This window comes from Nannospalax galili, unplaced genomic scaffold (genome assembly GCF_000622305.1).
Source record: "Nannospalax galili isolate Female #2095 unplaced genomic scaffold, S.galili_v1.0 scaffold229, whole genome shotgun sequence".
In the NCBI taxonomy this organism is placed as follows: Eukaryota; Metazoa; Chordata; class Mammalia; order Rodentia; family Spalacidae; genus Nannospalax; species Nannospalax galili.
In genome coordinates, this window is record NW_008360328.1 from 1,763,446 (window position 1) to 1,783,610 (window position 20,165).

Consider the following 20,165-nt stretch of genomic DNA (forward strand, 5'->3'; position numbering starts at 1 on the left):
GTTTGGGAAGAAGTCATTGATTGTCTATTTCTAGTTTTTCAAAACCTGCCAACAAATGTCTCAATGGAATGTAGGATGTGGAAACTCTGGGGTCTGTGCATGGAAGTATGGCATCAGCACTTCTGAGGTCCAGGTACGAAGCATGATGGGCAGAGATAAAGGGTCCTAGGAAGGGGGCTCTCTGGAGACTGCCCCACACATCCTAACTTTTGAGTTTTCAGACTCACTCTCTGCCCCCATAGTGCTACAATCCCATTTCTCTTCCTCCCATTTGTTTCAAGGCTCCTGAATGGTCTCAGTATGTGAGGGGAATGACTTGTGTGCTTCAGAAAGCCACCTTCTTACCAATCTCTGAATGTCCAGGGCTTCTCTGGGGTCTCTTGGACCTGCTTCATCTGCAGTAACTGGACTACCAAGTCTGCCATCTGCAAATGCTCTTGACTGCTAAGCCATGTCTCCAGCCCCCTGGTTTGTCTTTTAATCAATTAACATTCTTTGGGTTTCCATGATGTGCAAAGCCCTACATGGGATATTAGCTCCTTCCTTAGTGATCCAAAGACCATTTTCCATAGGGATCAGCCCATAGCCAGCATAGGTTCTGGTATCAATTGTATATATATATGCTGTTTCTTGAGACAGGGTCTTCTGTGTAGCCCAGGCTGTTCTTAAGCTCAAGATCCTGCAGCCTCAGCCTCTAGAGTACTAGCATTACAGGCACGCACCACAGTGGTATTCAACTCTTACTCTCAACTTTTAGCTTGGGTTAGACAAATACGCACTAGGGGAGATTCAGGGTGTCATTGGTATTCCCAGGGTAGACCTAGACAGCGGTTTAAGTCAGCATCTTTACAGCCAAGAGCTTCCATCTGGGGAGAAAACAACCAGCTACCAGCTATCCATTTCAGAGGGTCCCACCAGTCCTTCTCAAGGGGTCGTGTGGAGTCAGGTCAGCATTCCTCTATGAACTGTATGGATTCAGAGTCATGTGGCTCTCTTCTCAGTGGACTTCCTGAAATCCTGCAAGAGGGTGGTTGTTCTGGAGTAGCTGGAGTAGGGGGAGGGATGGGCACAAGTAGTACTTCCTGCCTGCCTGGGGATTCCTGGGAAACCCAGGAGTAGGTGATTCATGTGTCATTGAAGGATGGTGGAGACTGGAGAGAACTGGAAACTACCAAGGGCCCCTCAGGCTGTGAGAAAGACATGTCTCTGCCTGTAGGGAGACAGGCAAAGACTGTCACCAAAGCCACACAGACGAGAAGGGCCTCAGCAGAGAAAGCTCAGCATAGGGAGGGTAGAGAAGACAGATGGAGGGGTAGAGGGTCCTCCTGGGCCACAGCCCCCAGGCTTCTAGGTTTTATAGATGGGAATCCATGCAAGGAAATTTTAAAAAATAGACTTGAGGGAGACCAGAAAAGGTTATTAAGTTTTTGGTCTTTGAGCTAGAGAGTTTTGTGTGGGTGTTTTTGTTTGTTTTTTGTCTTTTTGAAGCAGGGTCTCCCTGTAGCCCCAGCTGTCCTGGAACTCACTATGTAGACTGGGCTGGCCTCGAACTCACAGAGATCCACCTGCCTCTGCCTCCCAAGTGCTAGGACTACAGGCGTGCGCCACCACGCCCGGCTTGAGGGGGAGAGTTTTAAAGATATCATTTAGAATAAGATTCATTTCCTAAAGGAAATGCTGGTGTCTCCATATGTTAGGGAAAAGAACATCCTCTGAGAATTTACAGGGTTTTCATCTAGTAAGCCTTCCTTTTCGTTTGTTTGGTTCTGTTGAGATAGGGTCTTGCTATGTAGCCCAGGCAATGTGATCCTCCTGCCTCAGCTTCCTGAATGTTGAGAGCACAGGTGTGTATACTACCCCTGGCCACCTATTACACTTCTTTTCTGGTCATCTGTTGATTGGTTGGTTGTTTTGTTTTGTTTGTGTGTTTTGGTTTTCTGTTTGTGTGTTTTGGTGGTTTTGTAATTGTTAACTATTTTATTATTTTTATTTTATGTGTATGAATGTATTGCCTGTACGAATGTAAGTGCACCCATGTTGTACAATGCCTGCAGAGGTCAGAAGAGGGTGTCCAATCTGGACACCCCCTGGAACTGAAATTACAGTTGGTTTTTAGCTGCCACATGGATACTGGGAACTGAACCCAGGTCCTCTGGAAAAGCAGCCAATGCTCTTCATCACTAAGCCATCTCTCCAGCTCCTGGGTGCTTTTTAAGACAGGGACTCACTAATGCAGCCCTGACCAGCCTGGCATTCAATAGGTAGACTAGGCTGGTCTTGAACTCACAGAGATCCACCTGCCTCTGCTTCTTGAATGCCACCATGCCCAACCTTTCTGGGTTTTTTTAGGGGGAGGTTGTTTTTGTTTTTGTGGCGTTTTGTTGTTGTTGGTTTGTTTCTTTGACGCAGGGTCTCACACTTTAGCCCTGTAGCCCTGTTATAAATCATTATCCTCTGTACTGTCCTCCAACCTAACAACCATCCTTGTCATCAGTACAGCTATGAATACTTGCAGGAGACCCCTAAGATCAGACTTGTTGACCATTGGTGCTCCCTCATAGAAGGAGGGGTGGGAAGTTCTTTAGACCCTCACCTGGGGGTCCTGCCACTCCCTTCTGCACCCCCAGGCCAGTTCTATGTAATTCTACCCCAATTGCACATGGTCTGAAGAAATGCCAGAGTATACAGACTATAGACAGTGAACCTAAGGGGGAGGTCCATCTACACGGTAAGGGGTAAGCCATCATCCGTGCTGGGTGAAGACTTTCCAGCATGGCTGCTTTGGGCTCCCCATGCTTCTATAAGTACCCCTCATCCCATGCTCTGCAAGTAAGCCCAATAAACTCATTGGTTTCCCAGAGTGAACTTTGGTAGAATCATACTTTGGTTTGCCAATGGGCCTTGTAAGAGGGGGCTGAAGTTTTTTATGTCTCCCCAGGAAAGAAATTCTGAATTCCTGAAAGTCACACCTGGCCTGAAACTATGTAGTTGAAACTGTCCTCAAATTTACAGCAATCCTCCTGCCTCAGCCTCCTAACACTGGCATCACAAGAATATTCCACCATGCCCAGCTTAGCTTTCTTTTCTAAAAAAGATTTCATTACATTTATTTATTTGCTTCTGTGGCTGTATGTGCTGTGGAGGCCAGAAGACAGCTTGTGGGAGCTGATTCTCCCCTTCCCTGGGGTCAAACCCAGCTAGCTCATCAGCTTTGGCAGCACCTGTGCCATCTTGCTGGCTTGAACTTTCTTTTCTTTTTAGAAAATGTCACTATATTATCCTGGCTTTTCTCATTTCAGTGAAGGAAAGCTCTACACGCTGGTCCTCCAGCATGATATCCACCTTTCACAGAGTCTACTTAGTACCCATCCATCCCTGCATCCCGGTGGATTTGGGGCTAGCTCCTTCCTCTCCAGGCTTGTAATGCATCTCCTGGCTTAATCTTCATATATCTGTTTCTGCCTACTTGGGAGGCCCAGGATTCACCCTCTCCTTCTGCTATCATTTGCAGATTAAGACAGAGGACCTCGGTGACTCCCTGCAGCAGACCCTCTCCCATCGGCCATGCCACCTGAGCCAAGGGCCTACCATGATGTCTGGAAACCAAATGTCTGGGGTAGGTGCCAGCCCATGCCCAGGGACCCTGTTATACTTAGGAGGCTGGTGAGTTCATTCCAGCCCCTCTGAAAAATGCTGGACCTCCATGTTTGGCACCCTGTGAATCCATTTAAAGGACCCCTTTGCAAGCAAAAGAGGCCTAGGAGTGTGTGGCTTCAAAAAGAGTCCTCGTAGAGGTAAGGCTTGACAAGGGACACAAAATGACAGCTTGCTTCCCCTGAAAGACAAAAACACAATCTTGCCAAAGCAAAGGACCCAACAGCTATCTGCTGGTGCGAACTTGAGGACCTCCTGGGACCACAGATGCTGCACAGTTTCAGAAGCTTTCTGTCTCCAGTGGGCCCACTCTGCCTCCTCCAAAAATTATATGAAAACCAAATTCAAGTGGAGGGCCAATGTGGGAAGAGAGCAGTATCCTGGGGCAGGCAGGACAGAAGTCTCCAAGGGACTCAGAGCACTTCACCTGGGAAAGGAAAAGCCACTTCCTAGCCATACATGAGACTGGAATATGGGGTCATCCCTTCACCCCTTCATTCCACGAGGTTTGTCGAGTCTACGTGCATAGGCCCTGGTCTTCCGGGTCCATAGACTGCAAAGATTGTGGTCACTGTTTCTAAGTCTTGAGCTAGTGAGAAAAGACAAGGGGAAATGGACTTTCTGTTTAACCAAACTGGTTTTGTTAAAAACTAATAAGCCTGGCGCAGAGTATGGTGGTGCACACCTTTAATTCCAGCACTGGAAAGGCAGAGGCAAGAGGATCTCTGAGTTCAAGGCCAGCCTGGTCTACATAGAGAGTTCCAGGCCAACCAGGGCCACATAGTGAGACCCTGTCTCAAAAACAAACAAACAAAAATACACTAGGCTTGGTGTTACATGTTTGTAATTCCAGTACTTTGGAGATTGAGGCAGGAAGACTGCCACAAGTTTCATGCCAGCCTGGGTTACATAGTAAGTTCTAGACCCTCCTGGCTATTGATTCTATCTAAAATAAAACAATAGCAACAAAAATAACTTGGCTGGAGAGATGGCTCAGCGGTTAAGAGCACTGACTGCTCTTGCAGAGGACCCAGGTTCGATTCCCAGCACCCACATGGCAGCTACGAACCATCCTTAACTTCAGTTCCAGGAGAATCTGAATCCCTCTTCTAACCTCTGAGGCATTGCATGACATGGGTACATTCACATATATGCAGGCAATACACTCATACACATAATAATAAATAAAATATTTAAAAAAATAATAGTTTTCCCCATCCCCCAACTCTCTCTCCAATACTTTCCAGAAAGACTCAGGTGCAGAAAATTGCTAAAGCTTGGCTTTTGACAATCAAGTAACAGAATATATTTTTAAAAAAATGGATAGTTGGGCCGGGCGGGGTGGCGCACGCCTTTAATCCCAGTACTCGGGAGGCAGAGGCAGGCAGATCTTTGTGAGTTCAAGGCCAGCCTGGTCTATATAGTGAGTTCCAGGACAGCTGGGGCTACAAGGAGACCCTGTCTCAAAAGACAACAACAACAACAACAAAATAGGATAGTTGGGACTGCTGCCACTTCTAGGATAAGCCTTTGAGAAACAGTGTCGGCCCTCAGGGCATCTACAGTTGGGAGTCAGGACACACAGAAAAATGAGAACATGAGACCAGGGTTAAGTAACTATATACTGCAAGGACTGCCTGGCTGAGTGCTGGAAATGTAGCAACACACATTAATGAAGTAGCTACTGTATGCCACGTGTTGGGGCCACACAGCAACATGAGGCAAAGATACTGCCCACAATCTGCCAGAGTCTGAAGCCTTAGGGACTGTATAAGTTCTGGGCCGATGGCGTTAAAGTGCCCTTGTTGTAAACTGTAAACATCTGTTTCTCCCCACATGCAGGACATGACTTCTCTCCATCCACTGCAGCAGCTTGTGCTGGTCCCTAGCCACTTACAGTCTGTATCCCAGTTCCTGCTTTCCCAGACTCCTCCTGGGCAGCAAGGTAAGAACCCTGGGCCTTGTACAGTCATTATTTGAGTCCAGCAAAAGCTGATGTTTATGCAGTGTATAGAGCACAGGAGTTGCTCACTCCTCTGGTATCAAGACCAGCTTAGGGCTGGGAATGTACTTCTTAACTGGTAGAATGCTTGCCTATCATGCAGGAAACCTTGGGTTCAATCCCCAGCATTACGTAAAACTGGGCACAGAGACGTCTGTAATCCCAGTAGTCTTGTAAGTGGAGGTAGGAGGATCATCCTTGCTTATGCAATGTATAGAGCACAGGAGTTGCTCACTCCTCTGGTATTAAGACCAGCTTAGGGCTGGAATGTACTTCTTAACTGGTAGAATGCTTGCCTATCATGCAGGAAACCTTGGGTTCAATCCCCAGCATTACGTAAAACTGGGCACAGAGACGTCTGTAATCCCAGTAGTCTTGTAAGTGGAGGTAGGAGGATCATCCTTGTCTATATAGCAAGTTCAAGGCCAGCCTGGACTATATGAAACCCAGTCTCTGTTGGGGGCCTATGGAAGGCCCCTTGCAGGGCTCCTCCAGGCTTATCCCCCTTCCCTGCTTCCCCTTCCTCTCCAGCCTCTTACTGGGACTTCATACTCATGGGATTTGAGGTTGAAGGTACCCGAGTGATGGTGGGGGAGGGTAGCACAAGGAAGAAGCTCCCTGAGAAACGGAGTACAAATGAGTCCCAGTTTCTCCAAAGTCTGTCCTGTATTGAGCCTTTACCTCCTGAAAGCCTGGCTGTGATTCTGTCTGGATGGAGCAACAGTGCCACCCACAGGCTGTAGGAAGCAGGTTCAGGTTGTCTTTGGCAGTGAAGTTACTCCCAGGCGTTTTCCCTGGCCCAGAATGAACAGATCAAAGTGTTGCTAACACTAGGTAACATGGCTTGATGCTGAGTTGTTTTCTGACTTACTCTTCAGAGTAACCTTGTGTTGTAGATAATGTTATTATATGTCTCTGATGACCTGCAAGAAAGTTTCACAACACTCTGAGACCCATACTTTTGGCCATGACACTATATTGCCTCTCCTACTCACCTCTGCCAAATAGGGCTGAAAATGCTAGAGGAAGTATAAACTCTCAATAGTTGTGCAAATCTCTAGTGGAGGATTTGGAAATCCAGAATGGGCACGGATACAACTCTACCCAGTCCTCAGCACTTGCCCAAGTCACAGTCACTATGCTCAGCTTCCAAGGCGTCTTAGAACATTACTAGGATGAATAGGAACATAACTGAGTATTTGTTTTGGCTAAACAATACATGTCATTCTCCGGAAGTAGGAAAGAGAAGTTCAGTTTGTTCTCATGACGTGAGCATGGCCTAGGCAGAGATGCATTGAGCGCATTATCCAGTGAAGGAGAGGAGAGAAAAACAGGTGAAAGATTGAAATCACAAACTCATAGGTTTGAAAAAATGACTGACTAGCTACGTTTCTTTAGAAGCTTACCCAATCTCTCTAAGTTTCCATTTCCTGCTCTATAAAAATGAGATAATAGGGCTGCAGAGATGGCTCAGCGGTTAAGAACACTGACTGTTCTTGCAGAAGACCCGGGTTCACATCCCAGCACCCACATGGCAGCTAACAACTGTCCGTAACTCCAGTCCCAGGGGATCCGACGGCCTCTTCTGTCCTCCGCAGGCATTGAACGACACGGGTACACTTACCTACCTGCAGGCAATACACGCATACACATAAAATAAAAACAATAAATAAAATATTTTTAACAAAAATGCTCTTGCAAAAAAAGAAAAGAGAGAGAGAGAGAGAATAGTGCAGAACTTCCTGACATGTAGGTCTCTGCAAGTCTTCCTGCTTTTCTGAATTCTTCAGAAAAGTGTAATCTCTCCTTTTCTTCCTCATATCCCTTTCTAAGCATGCTTTCTTTAATGCTTTGGGCTGCCCTAGTATCTTGTATTTCTTTACTTTTTCTCTAAAGCTTCCTTCTCCCAGCACCCACATGGCAGCTAACAACTGTCTCTAACTTCAGTCCCAGGGGATCCTACAGCCTCTTCTGTCCTCCGTGGGCACTTGCACAACACGGGTGCACTTACCTGCATGCAGGCAATACACTCATACACATAAAATAAAAATAATAAAATATTTTTAATTATATAAATAATAATAATAAGATAATAGTAAAATTCTACGTCATAAGTACTTGATAAATTGCACATGAAAAAGCTTTGAATATTTCAAAATACAATGCCCAGGATTCCTTTTAAGACCCTCTTGCCTATTTATTTTAGTAAGGGAAAATTATAACCCAACTTTTTGAGAATGAAGAACAGAAAGGTCAGCTTTAGCAGATGCGGTACATCAGTGACCAGAACAGCCTAGGAACAGCAGACATCCAGAGGCGCTTCTCTGTGCTGAATGATCAAAGTGGCCTGCATTGGTGGTCTGTCTGCTTTGGTGGTTTGATGGCCCTACTCCTGATATGAGGGAGAAGTGCTAACTAACTGTGGCAGTCCCAGGACAAGGGTTGCCTGTTACTGTCACCAGCCAGGCAGAGTCCTTTCTGGATCATTTTCCTGAAGAGGAAAAGAGAGGGAGGTCCTTAAGCAAAGTAACATGTAGGTACAGTCCACATTGCCCAAGGGGGTTTTAAGGTTCAGCATCTGGCCTTTCCTTCTCTCTCAGCCCTCTCTCCCAAGCATATGATGACCTGGTCCCTAGAAGCCTCTGACCAAAGGCCCAGTGACTTTCAGAGCAATATGGTGCCATCTGTCTGCCCTCCTCTTTCAGATCCTGCAGGCCTCAGCATCCTAGCTGCCCTCCCTACAGGCAGACTGAAATCCTCTGCTCCTCTGGGGCTCTATAATCATCCCTGTGTCCCCTCCCCTCTGACTCCTCAGCCAGCTAATCAGATCCCAGGTAGGGTGTCTTGATCCTCCTTAGCCTTTGCGCCTCTTCTGGCAGGCAGGCAAGCAGAAGAACTGGTTTGGGGACTGCTGTTTACATCTGTTTATCCCTGAGTCTGGTTCACCTCCACCTGTGTGTGGCAATGCCTGGCAGTGCCCACAGGGCCTCTCCACAGGGCTTGAGGTGGGTTGTGGGACCTGATTAGGTTAGCAGGGGGAGGGGGACATTAGCATGGTTCCAATGTTGAGCTTGTCTTTCAGATGGCCTGGATTTTGTTTGTTTGTTTGTTCCTTTGTCCCTCCCCTCTTACCCAGGTCTGCAGCCGAATCTTCTCTCCTTTCCACAGCAACAAAGCAGCCTCCTCCTCCCACAGACAGGGCCTGGCCTCACCTCCCAGGTAACTGCCCCTGTTCCTCCTGTTTCCTTTAGGATTATCTCAGCTCTGTGCAGACTTCAATTCCCTAGACTTTCCTGCCTCTTTAGCAGGACACTTGCTCCTCTGGGAATGGAGAACAGTCAGGGGCTCTCCCTTGGCACCTGGGAAAACAAAACTACAGCCAAGAAGGCTGTTTGCCCTCTGTCACTAGAATGAGAACCCAGAGGTACAACTCACAGGCTCACCTGCTAGGTGCACATAACTCTAGCTCTTTCCGGTCCTGGCTTCACCCTTCTGAGATCCTGGGACTCAGTCAAGTTTCAAGGGATGCTAAGGTTCCCCACAGTTCCACCTAGACACTCTCAAGTCCCAAGGAAGGCAGGGCAGCAAAGCCAGAATCTCAGCTCAGGGCCACTTTGGCATCCTGTAATGGGTATGTGTGGGGTATAAATGGACGAGGTCTTGTAGAGGGCAGGGAGCAGAGCAGCTGTGGATCACACACACAGCACCTGTTTCCCAATTAGAAAAGGACGCCTGCTTCTTGTCAGCCTCAAGCCAGAGTGCCCCTGGGAAGCTAATAACCTGAAAAGCTGCACGGCTTGGTCCTGCAAAGAATGACCAGAAATGACCACAGAGACCTGTAATGTTCCTTCTCTGGACTAAGATCTCCCAGGGCTCATAGGCTTTTCCCAGGGCTAGAGTCCACTGAAGACATCTAGGAGAGAGCGCCACCTGGTGGTTGAAAGAAATGGGACACCTGAATCAAATGCCCTTGTCCTACAGGATGTTCCCCAAGCATTCCCTACTTAGAAAAATCAGATCTTTGACTGTGAAGTCCTACAGGATACCCAGGACCAACTCTTCCATCTAGTATTAGAGAAAAAAGAGACTTGTAGTAGATTTAGAAGATGACTAAGATCTTCCTAGTTAGGATGCAATGGACTCTGTCTATAGTCCTAGTTACCCAGGAGGCTGAAGCAGGAGGAACACTTGAACTCAGGTGTTTGAGATCAACTTGAGTAACATATAGAGACCCTGTCTATAAGTAAATCAGTAGAAAGATCCTTCTAGGGTGTGATATTAATTGACTGACTGACAGAAATAAGAATAGAAGGGTGAATAAACAATGTCTGGGAAGTCAAATTGATGCAATTAGGCAATTGATGGGATATGGAGGGAGGAGGAAAAAAGCCTAGAACAGAACTCAAAGTGTTTGCCAAATGAAAGAGCAAGGGAATTAATGAAAAGGAAGGTTCAAGGGCAACTTGGACTTTGTCCTGAGAGTCTAGTCTGGTCCATTTCTCCCCACTCCCATCTCCCTGTAAAACAGCACCCATCTGTGATCTGTCCAGCCACTCTATTCTAAAAGATTCTTCCTGGGGAAGACATCTCTTTCTTAACTTGGCTCTGGCCCCTGTATGCTCTTCCTCATAAGGATGCCTGTCTCTACAGGGAACCAGAATAGGAGGGAGGATTTAACTCTGTAAGCAAAAAGCAAACCAGGAAGGAGAGACAAGGGGATTTCCACTCACTATCCTCACAAGCAGTGGCCTCTGTGCTGAGCACAGTGCCTGGACCCCAAGGTCTGGATTGCACTCCAGCTTTGTGGAATGATAGAGATCTTAAGATTAGGTGCATTCCGGGCTGCAAGTGGGTGCAACATGATTCTAAATGTAAGGCTATATTTTCCTATAAAAGCAGACTAAAGGAAGAACATCTCCTGAGAACTACAAGCAAGATCAAGGTGCATTGAGATGTCACAGAATAAAATACCTTTATTAAAATTATAACACTCTCTGGGCATGGTGGTACACACCTGTAAATCCATCATTTGGGAGGCTGAAGCAGGAGGATTGTGAGATCCAGGGCCGCCTGGGCTACATAGCAAGATCTTGTCTCAAAAACACATATATACAATAAGCTCACAACATTCTCATGAAAGAAAACAGTGGGCCACTCATGAGTCTGAAATTGGATGGAAGTGCTGCTAACATCGTGAGTTCCCAGATGTCTTCTGTTATCTTCAGTCCCTGCCTCTTGTGTACCTCTGTCACTTTGCTCTGAGGAAAAGAAAGAGCAAGACAAATAAGACTTTTCCTAGTCCCAGGCTGAGATTTGTCCCATGCTGAGCTCTCTAGTAAACAACCCTGCCAGCTCCTTTTATGGTGGAAAGCTGACAAGAGGAAGTAACCTTCTCAGAGTCAGTGAGTCATAGACCAAAACCCAGAGAAGCCACCTCCCTGCCTGCCTCCTGCCATTTCTACCCCAGGTGTCCAGTTATTTGCTTCAGCTTCACAGAAATGCCAATCACTACTTCCTCCCAACTGCAAAAATAGAGCCAGTGTATTCAAGGGTCTGTTACACTCTAAGTGGGCCTATTAGCAACAAATACCAGAGACTACTGTTTGACCTGTTGACTCTATAAGGCTCAGCTTGGCATGTATTCTCTATCAGGGAGTTGGACGCCCTGCGCTGTCCGGATCCTCCTTAGAACCCCATCTGGAAGCACCGCAGCATCTGCCAGTGTCTAAGCATCTACCTGGAGGGACTGATGAACCCAGTGACCTGGAGGAACTGGAGAAGTTTGCCAAGACCTTCAAGCAGAGGCGCATTAAGCTGGGCTTCACACAGGTTTGTTTTGGGCGTGAGAGATGGAAGAATTGAGTTCCATGAGTAGAAACTGGGGCTTCCCAAGGGCAGATTTCAGGAGCATCCTGATATTTGTTTGAAGCAAGCATACCACATCCCATTCCCTGCAAATAGAGCAAATGGAAGGGAAACTAAGGACATTGTTGGTAGAGAGATAGGAATGAAGGCCAGGCAAGGGTACAATCCATCCAGGGTGCAGGGAGAGAAATAAACCAATTCTCTATCCTAGAAGGAAAAGACCTGGGAAGTTGTAAGTCCATGGGCAGATGTGCAATGCGCTGGCTGAATGTATGATAGTGACAGTGGTGGGAGACATGAGCCAAAAAGGATATTTCTGTCCCTCACATTCCTCCTCAATTCTCCATGCAGGGAGATGTGGGATTGGCAATGGGCAAGCTGTATGGCAACGACTTCAGCCAGACAACCATCTCACGATTTGAGGCCCTCAACCTGAGCTTCAAGAACATGTGCAAACTCAAGCCACTGCTGGAGAAGTGGCTGAATGATGCAGGTGGGTGGCAGGGAAATGAGAAATAAGCATGGAAGGGGCCCCAGGGGATTTCACAGGGGTGATCTAGGAACATGTATGTGGTGGAGTTTGATCAAGTCAAGACATAGCACCCCTTTCTTCTCCTCTTGAGCCTAGCATGAACTAAGAAATAAAACCCAGGACATTGGCAAGCAGAGATAAAATGTCAGCTTCATTACTGATGAAGCCCTTTGGGGGACATGGCTTCTGGTCTGAAGGCAGGACAACTTGCCCCCATTCTATTCCATTCCCTGCTCCAGAACTACCCAGCCAGTACTTCAGGACAGCTTCTTGGCGGCCAAGTTTAATCCACTTACTTAAAATTCTGTATAGGATAGGCCTAGGTCAGGAGATAGGGTTATATTGGCTCCTACTGGGACCAGAAGACACAGGCGCAGCTCCAGGTCTTTACTTGGATTTTCTAGAGTAGATGTCAGAGGGCAGGCAGTTGCTGTGATCAAGTCTGCTCAAGGATACCTGACAGCAGGAGGTGGGTTCATGAAGAGGATTCAGGCCTTCCAAGAGGTCAAGGGTATGAGCCAAGAGGGCAGGGCATTTGGAATGATTTGGAGTGCCTGGCAGCAGGGAACGAGACATTTACCTGGTGCTGACATTTGGACCAAGTAAAATTCTTTGTCCTGGGGGGAGTGGTGGCCTAGCCATTGGAGAATAATTATCAGTAGCCCTCATCTCTACCCCATTCACTGACAGTAGTACCTGCCTTATCTCCCCAGTTGAGACACCCCAGAAATGTCCCTGACATTCCCAGGGAAGTAGGAGTGGTGCTGAGTGGGCCCTGGTTGGGAAGCCCTGGCCCAGGTAGAGAAGGAGGGAGGGAGGGAGCCCGTCTCCAGGGCTGAGCTGTTAAATTAGGGTATGGGGTGTTATTGGTTTCCTACTCCAGTGAAAAGGTAAGAGGGGCAGGTTGGGCAGCCAGAGAAGACCTGGGAAGTTTCCTTATTAGAAGTGTCCATAAAAGGAAGCTCCCATCCTCCACACACTGTCCCTGAGACAGCTTTTACTAGAGCGTCCAAGTAGAAGTGATCAGAATCTCCTAGAATCTCAAGAAAGAGCTTTACAGGTCATTTTTAGTGAGATTCCTCCCTGAGGCATGCCCATCTGCCACACCCCGCAACCTTGGCTCCCACACTGCACTCATGGACAACTGACTTCAGCACTAGAATTCACTACTAAGTGCCAGGGTAAACCCATTTCACCCTGTATTCACTGACAGGCATATCTGTAAAACAGGCTGGAAAGCATGACTCATAGATGCTCTGTCTGCATCCCCCACACCCACACAAGCCACTGATGTCTGGGTATCCCTGAACCGTGACTGTAAACACTGGAAACTCTGCAGTAGGAGGCCTAGGGGACCTTTGCCCAGAGTAAGCCTAGAGAAGCAGGACTCAGTCTGCTGGGGTCAGGGCTGATTTGAGCATGTCACTGCAGGGCCCATGGGAAGGGCTCATAAACCTCAGGTTTGCTCTGACAGGCTGGACCAGCCACACGTCTCCTTTTCTGAGCCTCGTTTGCTCCTTCACCTCCCTCCAGAGTCCTCTCCATCAGATCCCTCCACAAGCACACCCAGCTCTTACCCTACTCTCAGCGAAGTATTTGGCAGGAAGAGGAAGAAAAGGACCAGCATTGAGACCAACATCCGCCTGACTTTGGAGAAGAGATTTCAAGATGTGAGCAGCCCCCGGGGGGTAGGAGTGGGTGGGCCAGCTTGTGCAGGTGGGTGAGCAGGAGCCATGTGTTCAGGAAGTGAGCCCAGTGTGAGACCCTGAGCATCATCCCCCCCCCCCCCCCCCCCCCCCACCCCTCTCTTGCCCCGCCACTCTTCTCAATTCTGTGACCTCTTCTTTATTGTTACACATATGGGAAATATTCAGAAGCCTAGACACCCCTCCTCTCCAGGAGCTCAGAAATTTGAGTGGAATGCTACCCTTCTTCCATAGTTCCAGAAAACTCTTCTCCCCTTTCTCTGACATGTATTTGGCTCATTGTCCCCTTACTGGGAGACTCAAAGAGGAACGTAGGGTCCCAGTAGCATATTTCTGTAAGTGCATCACATGCATGCAAATGCCAGCAGATGCCAGAAGAGGGTGAATTATGGATAGTTGTTAGCCACCATGTAGGTCCTAAGAACCCAACCCAGTTTCTCTGCAAGAGCAGCAAATGCTCTTACCTGCTGAGCCAACTCTCCAGCCCTGTTTTGCATGCTTTTGAAGATAAAGTATCACACTACAACCCACCCAAGCTGATCTGTTTGTAACTTACTATGCAGACCAGGGTGACCTCTTCCTGTCTTAGTCTCCCAACTGCTTGGATTATAGACATGCACCATCATACCTGGCTTCCCAGTGCCTTCTGAAAGTATTTGCATCCATTCCTTTTTCCCATGCACATTTAAATTCTTGTGATTGACTTGTGGCAAAAGCAAATTCTTGAACCAGTGTGTGTACACTCTGAGCCTCAAGGGAGCTAAAAGTGAGAAGAGGGAACCAGGTGAGGGCTGAAGAGTGTCTCCTCAGGATCCCTCAGATATCAGCCCCTGGAGCCTCCCTGGGTACTGAGTGCTGCTCAGTCCACTGGTGTAGGTCCTCGCTGCTAGGACTTTCACCTTCTAGCAGCTACCCTACTGTGTCCAGCTCAAGGGCTCAAGGGCTGCATCCTGTAGCAGGATAACCAGAGCTGGGTTTCCCTTCTTTTTGGTTTCTCAGAGCAGTACACTTAAAGGAGGGTACAAAACTGAAGAAAGAAGGAGAGAAGAGCTCAATCCATAGGCTGAGTGGCAGGTCAGAAGGAGGGAATGACGATTTCATATTGCATACAGTTATCCTGCAGACTTGGTGGGCCTGAGAGTTTTAGCCTCTTCACTTTCTAAGGAGATGTGAAGGGAAACAGTTTTGAGAAAAGACTCAAAGAGGAATATGTTTCCGTAAGAGTCTACCTCCCCTCCACAGCTCACCTTTGGAGCCCTCTCTGTGGAGCTACTGCTGAGCGAAGGAGTGTAAGAAGAGACCTACCTTTGGGGGCTTCTCATCTGTACCAGACCTGTGCTTGACAGTGTATACATGCTTTTTCATGTAACCCTTACCATAGTTTTATATGCTAGGCACAATATCTCATTTCATAGATGGAAAAACTGAGGTTCACAGGTAAAGGAAATGCCTAAGGACACACAGTATATGTGTGTTAAAGCCAGTATTCCAGCCTAGATTGAACTCTAAGAATTTTGAGCCATATATTCAATTCTTTATGTTTGAAACATCTGAACCTCACCTCCATTTCCTGACCCTGTTTCCCTCTCCTGATCACACCCTATCCCTTTGTCCCTGTAGAACCCCAAACCCAGCTCAGAAGAGATTTCCATGATTGCAGAGCAGTTGTCCATGGAGAAAGAGGTGGTAAGGGTCTGGTTCTGCAACAGACGCCAAAAGGAGAAGCGAATCAACTGCCCTGTGGCCACACCCATCAAGCCACCCATCTACAGCTCCCGGCTGGTAAGTGGGTAGGAGTCAGGCTGCGTGTCAGACGCTGGGCAGACATGTGCCTGGGGGACCAAGTCTCCATCCTAGAAAGTGGTAGTTAGGGGCAGGGGGAGATTCAGTACATAGATAAGCAAATAGATGCAGCATATAAAATATACATAAGGAAGATTAAAGATAGGCAAAGGGGAGAGCAGCGAGATGGCTCAGCAGGTAAAGGCTTGCTCTGAGTTCTGTCCCCAAGACCCACATGGTAGAAGTAGAGGCCCAATTCCCACAAGTTGTCTTGTGATTCCCACACACGCTCTGTGGCATGTACACACCCACACACATAAATAAAGTGTAATTCAATTTTTTAAACGATGGGTAAAGGGACAGGAGGTGATTAGGAGTCTTTTTTTTAAGAGGGAGGTTAGAGATGCCCTGTCTGATTAGGTGGCATTTGAGTGGAGATCTAAACGTTGCAAGGGATTGAAGTGTGTGTATATCCAGGAGACTATTCGAAGCAGAGGGACCAACAAGGAAGCCAGTGTAGAAGGGACATGAAGCAGATGAAGTCAAAGACATAGTAAAAAGTAGACTCTCCAATCTAAGGGTTCATTGAAAGGACTTAGGATTTCAGTTGACTTAGAATGAGAAGGCACTGGAGAAGCCTAGGCTGAAAAGTCTAAGTTGGGTGACATGAGCTTGGGTGGAGAATAACGTGGAAGCAGGGGATCAGCCAGAAGACTTACAGCCATCAGGCTGAGAGTAGAGGAGGTTTTAGCTGGATGGTAGCTATGGTGACACGAGTGAAATGACTGGATTCTGGATATACTTCAACTGTGGAACCAGTAAGATGTGCTAATGACTCAGATATAGAATTTGAGGGGTGAAATAAAGAAAACTTCAAAGGTCTTGGAAACAGTGCAACTGACTGGGCTGTTTTTCTCTTGGGTTGGTTGGTTGGTTGGTTATGATGCAGGCCAGCCTTAAGCTCACTATATAGTTGAAGATGACTTATCTACCTCCTGAGTGCTAGGCTTATAAGCATGCACCACCATGTCTGGTTTGTGTGGTGGTGGATGTGAAATCCATGGCTTCCTGTGTGTTAGGCAAACATTCTATCAACTGAGTTACATCCCAGCCCTGCTTTTCTGGTGTGGATTTGTTTGTTTGTTTCTTTTTGAGAGAGGGTCTCATGTAGCCCAGGTTGCTCTCAAACTATGTAGCCCTTGAATTCCTGATCCTTCTGCCTCAGCCTCCTGAGTGCTAGGATTGATTACAGGTATATACCACCATGCAAGGCTTGGCACTACCCTTTTTTAAGATGTTGAAGACTATAGAAAGAGCAGGCTTGAGGGACAAAGACAATTGAGACTTTGGGGCTGGACATAGTAAATTGGATGTTCTTACTAGGCATCCAAAAGACAGTGTCAAGTAGGAGTTAAGTCTTGGACTCTGGTGTTCCAGTATAAACCTAGGGCTGAGAATAACTTGAAGTTCTCGGCAGACATGGTGGACTGGGGATTGGGAAGTGTCTTCCCCATCCAGGGAGAGCTAGGACCTGGAGGGTGCTAGGATGAAGTTCTTCATCTTTGGAGACAGTGATACAAGAAGGATGAAAGAACTGACGATGATGATGATGCCCTTGAGTCTTCCAGCATGCTAGGATGGTTGCAGTTTACCTTATCAAAGTGAGACATAGCAGCTATATAAAAACTACCCTACTGATGATTTTTCACCAAATAGCCACTTGCTAGCTCTATATTGATCTTTGTGGCAAGCATAGACGATACAAAGATAAATATCATTTTTCCCAATCACAGAGGACTTCTCTGCAGAAGAGACTCACAAATAAACGAATGATAACAAGATGATCACTTCTCTAAGCAACTTTAGGATCAGCAGCTAACATACCTTGGGAGGTAGTGGGGAGGAAGGCTTCCCCAGGGAACTTGTTATTATCTAAGCTGAGTCTGCAAGAGGGAGATATGTATGAGGTGGAGCTGTCTCCAGGGGAAGTATGTCTCCAGTGGAGTGAGGTAGGGGAAGAATATGCTGTAAATTCATAGAACTGCAGGTGGTTCCATGTTGAGGAACTTTGAGAGGTGAGGTTGAACTGATCAGTAGGACCAGGTGATGAAGGGATGGTGTGTGAGGCTAAGGAAGTGGAAACTTGTGGGACTCAATTGGAGGAGTTTAAGCAGGGCATCGCATGATCAGATTTGCCATAGGAAAAGGATAGCTTGAGACATACAGTCTTGCTCATATCACTTCTCTCTATTCAGTAGAGAATAAGAAGAAGCAAAGTTCTGTGGTAAGAAACATGGAATATGAGAATTGCAAGAGATAAACAAGAGTTGGAGGTGTGATTTAGTTGGTAGAGTGCTTGCTTAGCGTGCATGAAGCTCTAGGTTCCATTCCTAGAACTATCACATGATCTTAGCACCTAGGATATAGAAGCAGTTCCAGATCATTGTCAGTTCAAGGCCAGCTTGAGCTAAATGAGAACCTGTCTTTTGAAAAAAAGGATATGTAGCCAGGCATGGTGGCACATGCCCTTAATCCCAGCACTCAGGAGGCAGAGGCAGGTGGATCTCTGTGAGTTCAAGACCAGCCTGGTCTACATAGTGAGTTCCAGGCCAGCTGGGGCTACAGGGAGATCATGTCTCAAAAAGCCCCACCCCAAAAAAATGGGATAGGAGACTGAAGAGGTGGCTCAATGGTTAAGAGCAATAGTTTCAGGGGCTAGAGAGATGGCTTGGCAGTTACAAACACTGTTCTTGCAGAAGACCCGGGTTCGAATCCCAGCACCCATATGGCAGCTAACAGTAGCTGTCCGTAACTCCAGTTCCAGGGGGATCCAACAGCCTCTTCTGTCTTTCACAGGCATTGCATGACACAGGTGCACTTACCTACATGTAGGCAATACACACATACATGTAAAATAAATAAAATATTTTTTTAAAAAAAGACCTCCCCCCCCCAAAAAAAAGAGGGATAGGAGACTGAAGAGGTGGCTCAATGGTTAAGAGCAATAGTTGCAGGGGCTGGAGAGATGGCTCGGCAGTTACAAACACTGTTCTTGCAGAAGACCCGGGTTTGAATCCCAGCACCCACATGGCAGCTAACAACTGTCTGTAACTCCAGTTCCAGGAGATCCAACAGCTTCTTCTGTCCTCTGTGGGCATTGCATGACATGGGTGCACTTACCTACATACAAGCATAACACTCATACACATAAAATAAAAATAATAAATTTTTTTTTAAAAAAGAGAGCAATAGTTGCTGTTGAAGATGACCCGGGTTTGATTCCCAGCACCCACATGGCGGCTAACAACTGTCTGTAACTCCAGTTTCAGGGGATTGGAAACCCTCTTCTGACCTCCAGGGGCATTGCATGATATGGGTGCATTTACATACATGCAGGCAATACACTCGCACACATTAAATAAAAATAATAAGTAAAATATTAATAAATAAGATAAAGAAAAGTCTCAGCTGATAAATTGACAGCTGACTGGGGATAGGGAGATTGATAGAAGGAGAATCACTGGATGACTCAGAATGTTCTGGCTGGGCTTGTTAACTAGATGGTAGTGTCATATGTGAATCAAGCAAATGGAATGAGGGTTTTGGAGTGGGAAAAAGTGATACTCCAGTTCTTTGCATCATGATGATGTAGGCGGGTTGGACACCTGAATAGGACTGCCCCTACAGCCTTGGAATGGTGGCTACAGAGGTCAGGAGGGAAGCTGCTGTGGAGACATGGATTGGGGTTATCTCAAGGACACAGGTATTGGTAGAAGTCCTGGGTGAAAAGAAGCTCAATTATGGAATTTGCATGGAGGAAACAAAGAGGAAAGCCTATTTCCAAATCCTCAAGATATCAGCCATTTGAAAGGAAGATGATCAAGGGAAGAAATGGAGAAAGAAGAGCCCAAGAAAGCAAGAAATACAACCAAGCGCACGTGAGAGGTCTAGACAGGCACCAGTCCCATAGGAGCATTATGGGAACACAGAGGAAAGGCACTCAATTCAGAATGGGGGCCATGTGGGTAGAGCCCCTAATTTGCTTGAAGACCATACTAGGAATTAACAAGAATAGCTCATCAGGCAGAAGGAACAGCTTGTGAGAAGGCATGCAATTAAGGAACAACAGGCTGCCTTTGGGGAATCCCACACAATTCAGTCTGGATGGAGCCATGGGTTTGGGATAAGAAATAAGAGAGGTTGAACAAGGAGCAGATCACGATAGGCTTTGGATGCTGTAGAATCTATGAGAAGGCATGGAATGTTTCAAGTGGGAGGCAACATGATAGTCATTCATCTTAACTTCCTTAAATATCACTGTATGTTTGGTTTTAGGGCTTATTGTCTTCACAATACATATGTGATCCTGGTCTCCAGTCTAGTAGGGAAAAAAGACACTGGAAAAATGCTATTTGTGATGAGCTTCAAAAAAGATGCATGGAATCTAATTTAGAGTGTCAAAAAGTCCTCTGAAGAATGATGTTTAAACTGATCCTAGAAAAGTGATTGTCATCACTGGCATGAATGGGGATAGTGAAGGGAGTAGGTAGGCCAGACATTCTAGGCATGGGGAATGGTGTATGCAAAATCACTGAGGCTGGTAGGGTGGGGGGGGGGGCGGGGG

The 20,165-nt window shown here is 46.8% G+C and overlaps 1 protein-coding gene across 2 annotated transcripts in view; it reads left to right on the plus strand.

Annotated features, from left to right (window-relative positions):
- The window catches only part of Pou2f3 (POU class 2 homeobox 3), a 91,641-nt gene that overhangs the window by 63,861 nt on the left and 7,615 nt on the right, over window positions 1–20,165 (plus strand). The window contains exons 4-10 of one of the 2 annotated variants that reach the window (XM_008826003.3): window positions 3,512–3,616; window positions 5,497–5,599; window positions 8,793–8,875; window positions 11,309–11,485; window positions 11,873–12,014; window positions 13,587–13,723; window positions 15,380–15,541. In XM_008826003.3, coding sequence (XP_008824225.1) covers window positions 3,512–3,616; window positions 5,497–5,599; window positions 8,793–8,875; window positions 11,309–11,485; window positions 11,873–12,014; window positions 13,587–13,723; window positions 15,380–15,541 — 909 coding nt within the window. Of the gene's footprint in view, window positions 1–3,511; window positions 3,635–5,493; window positions 5,600–8,792; window positions 8,876–11,308; window positions 11,486–11,872; window positions 12,015–13,586; window positions 13,724–15,379; window positions 15,542–20,165 lie in introns of both variants that reach the window. The other variant, XM_008826001.3, reaches the window with a different exon arrangement.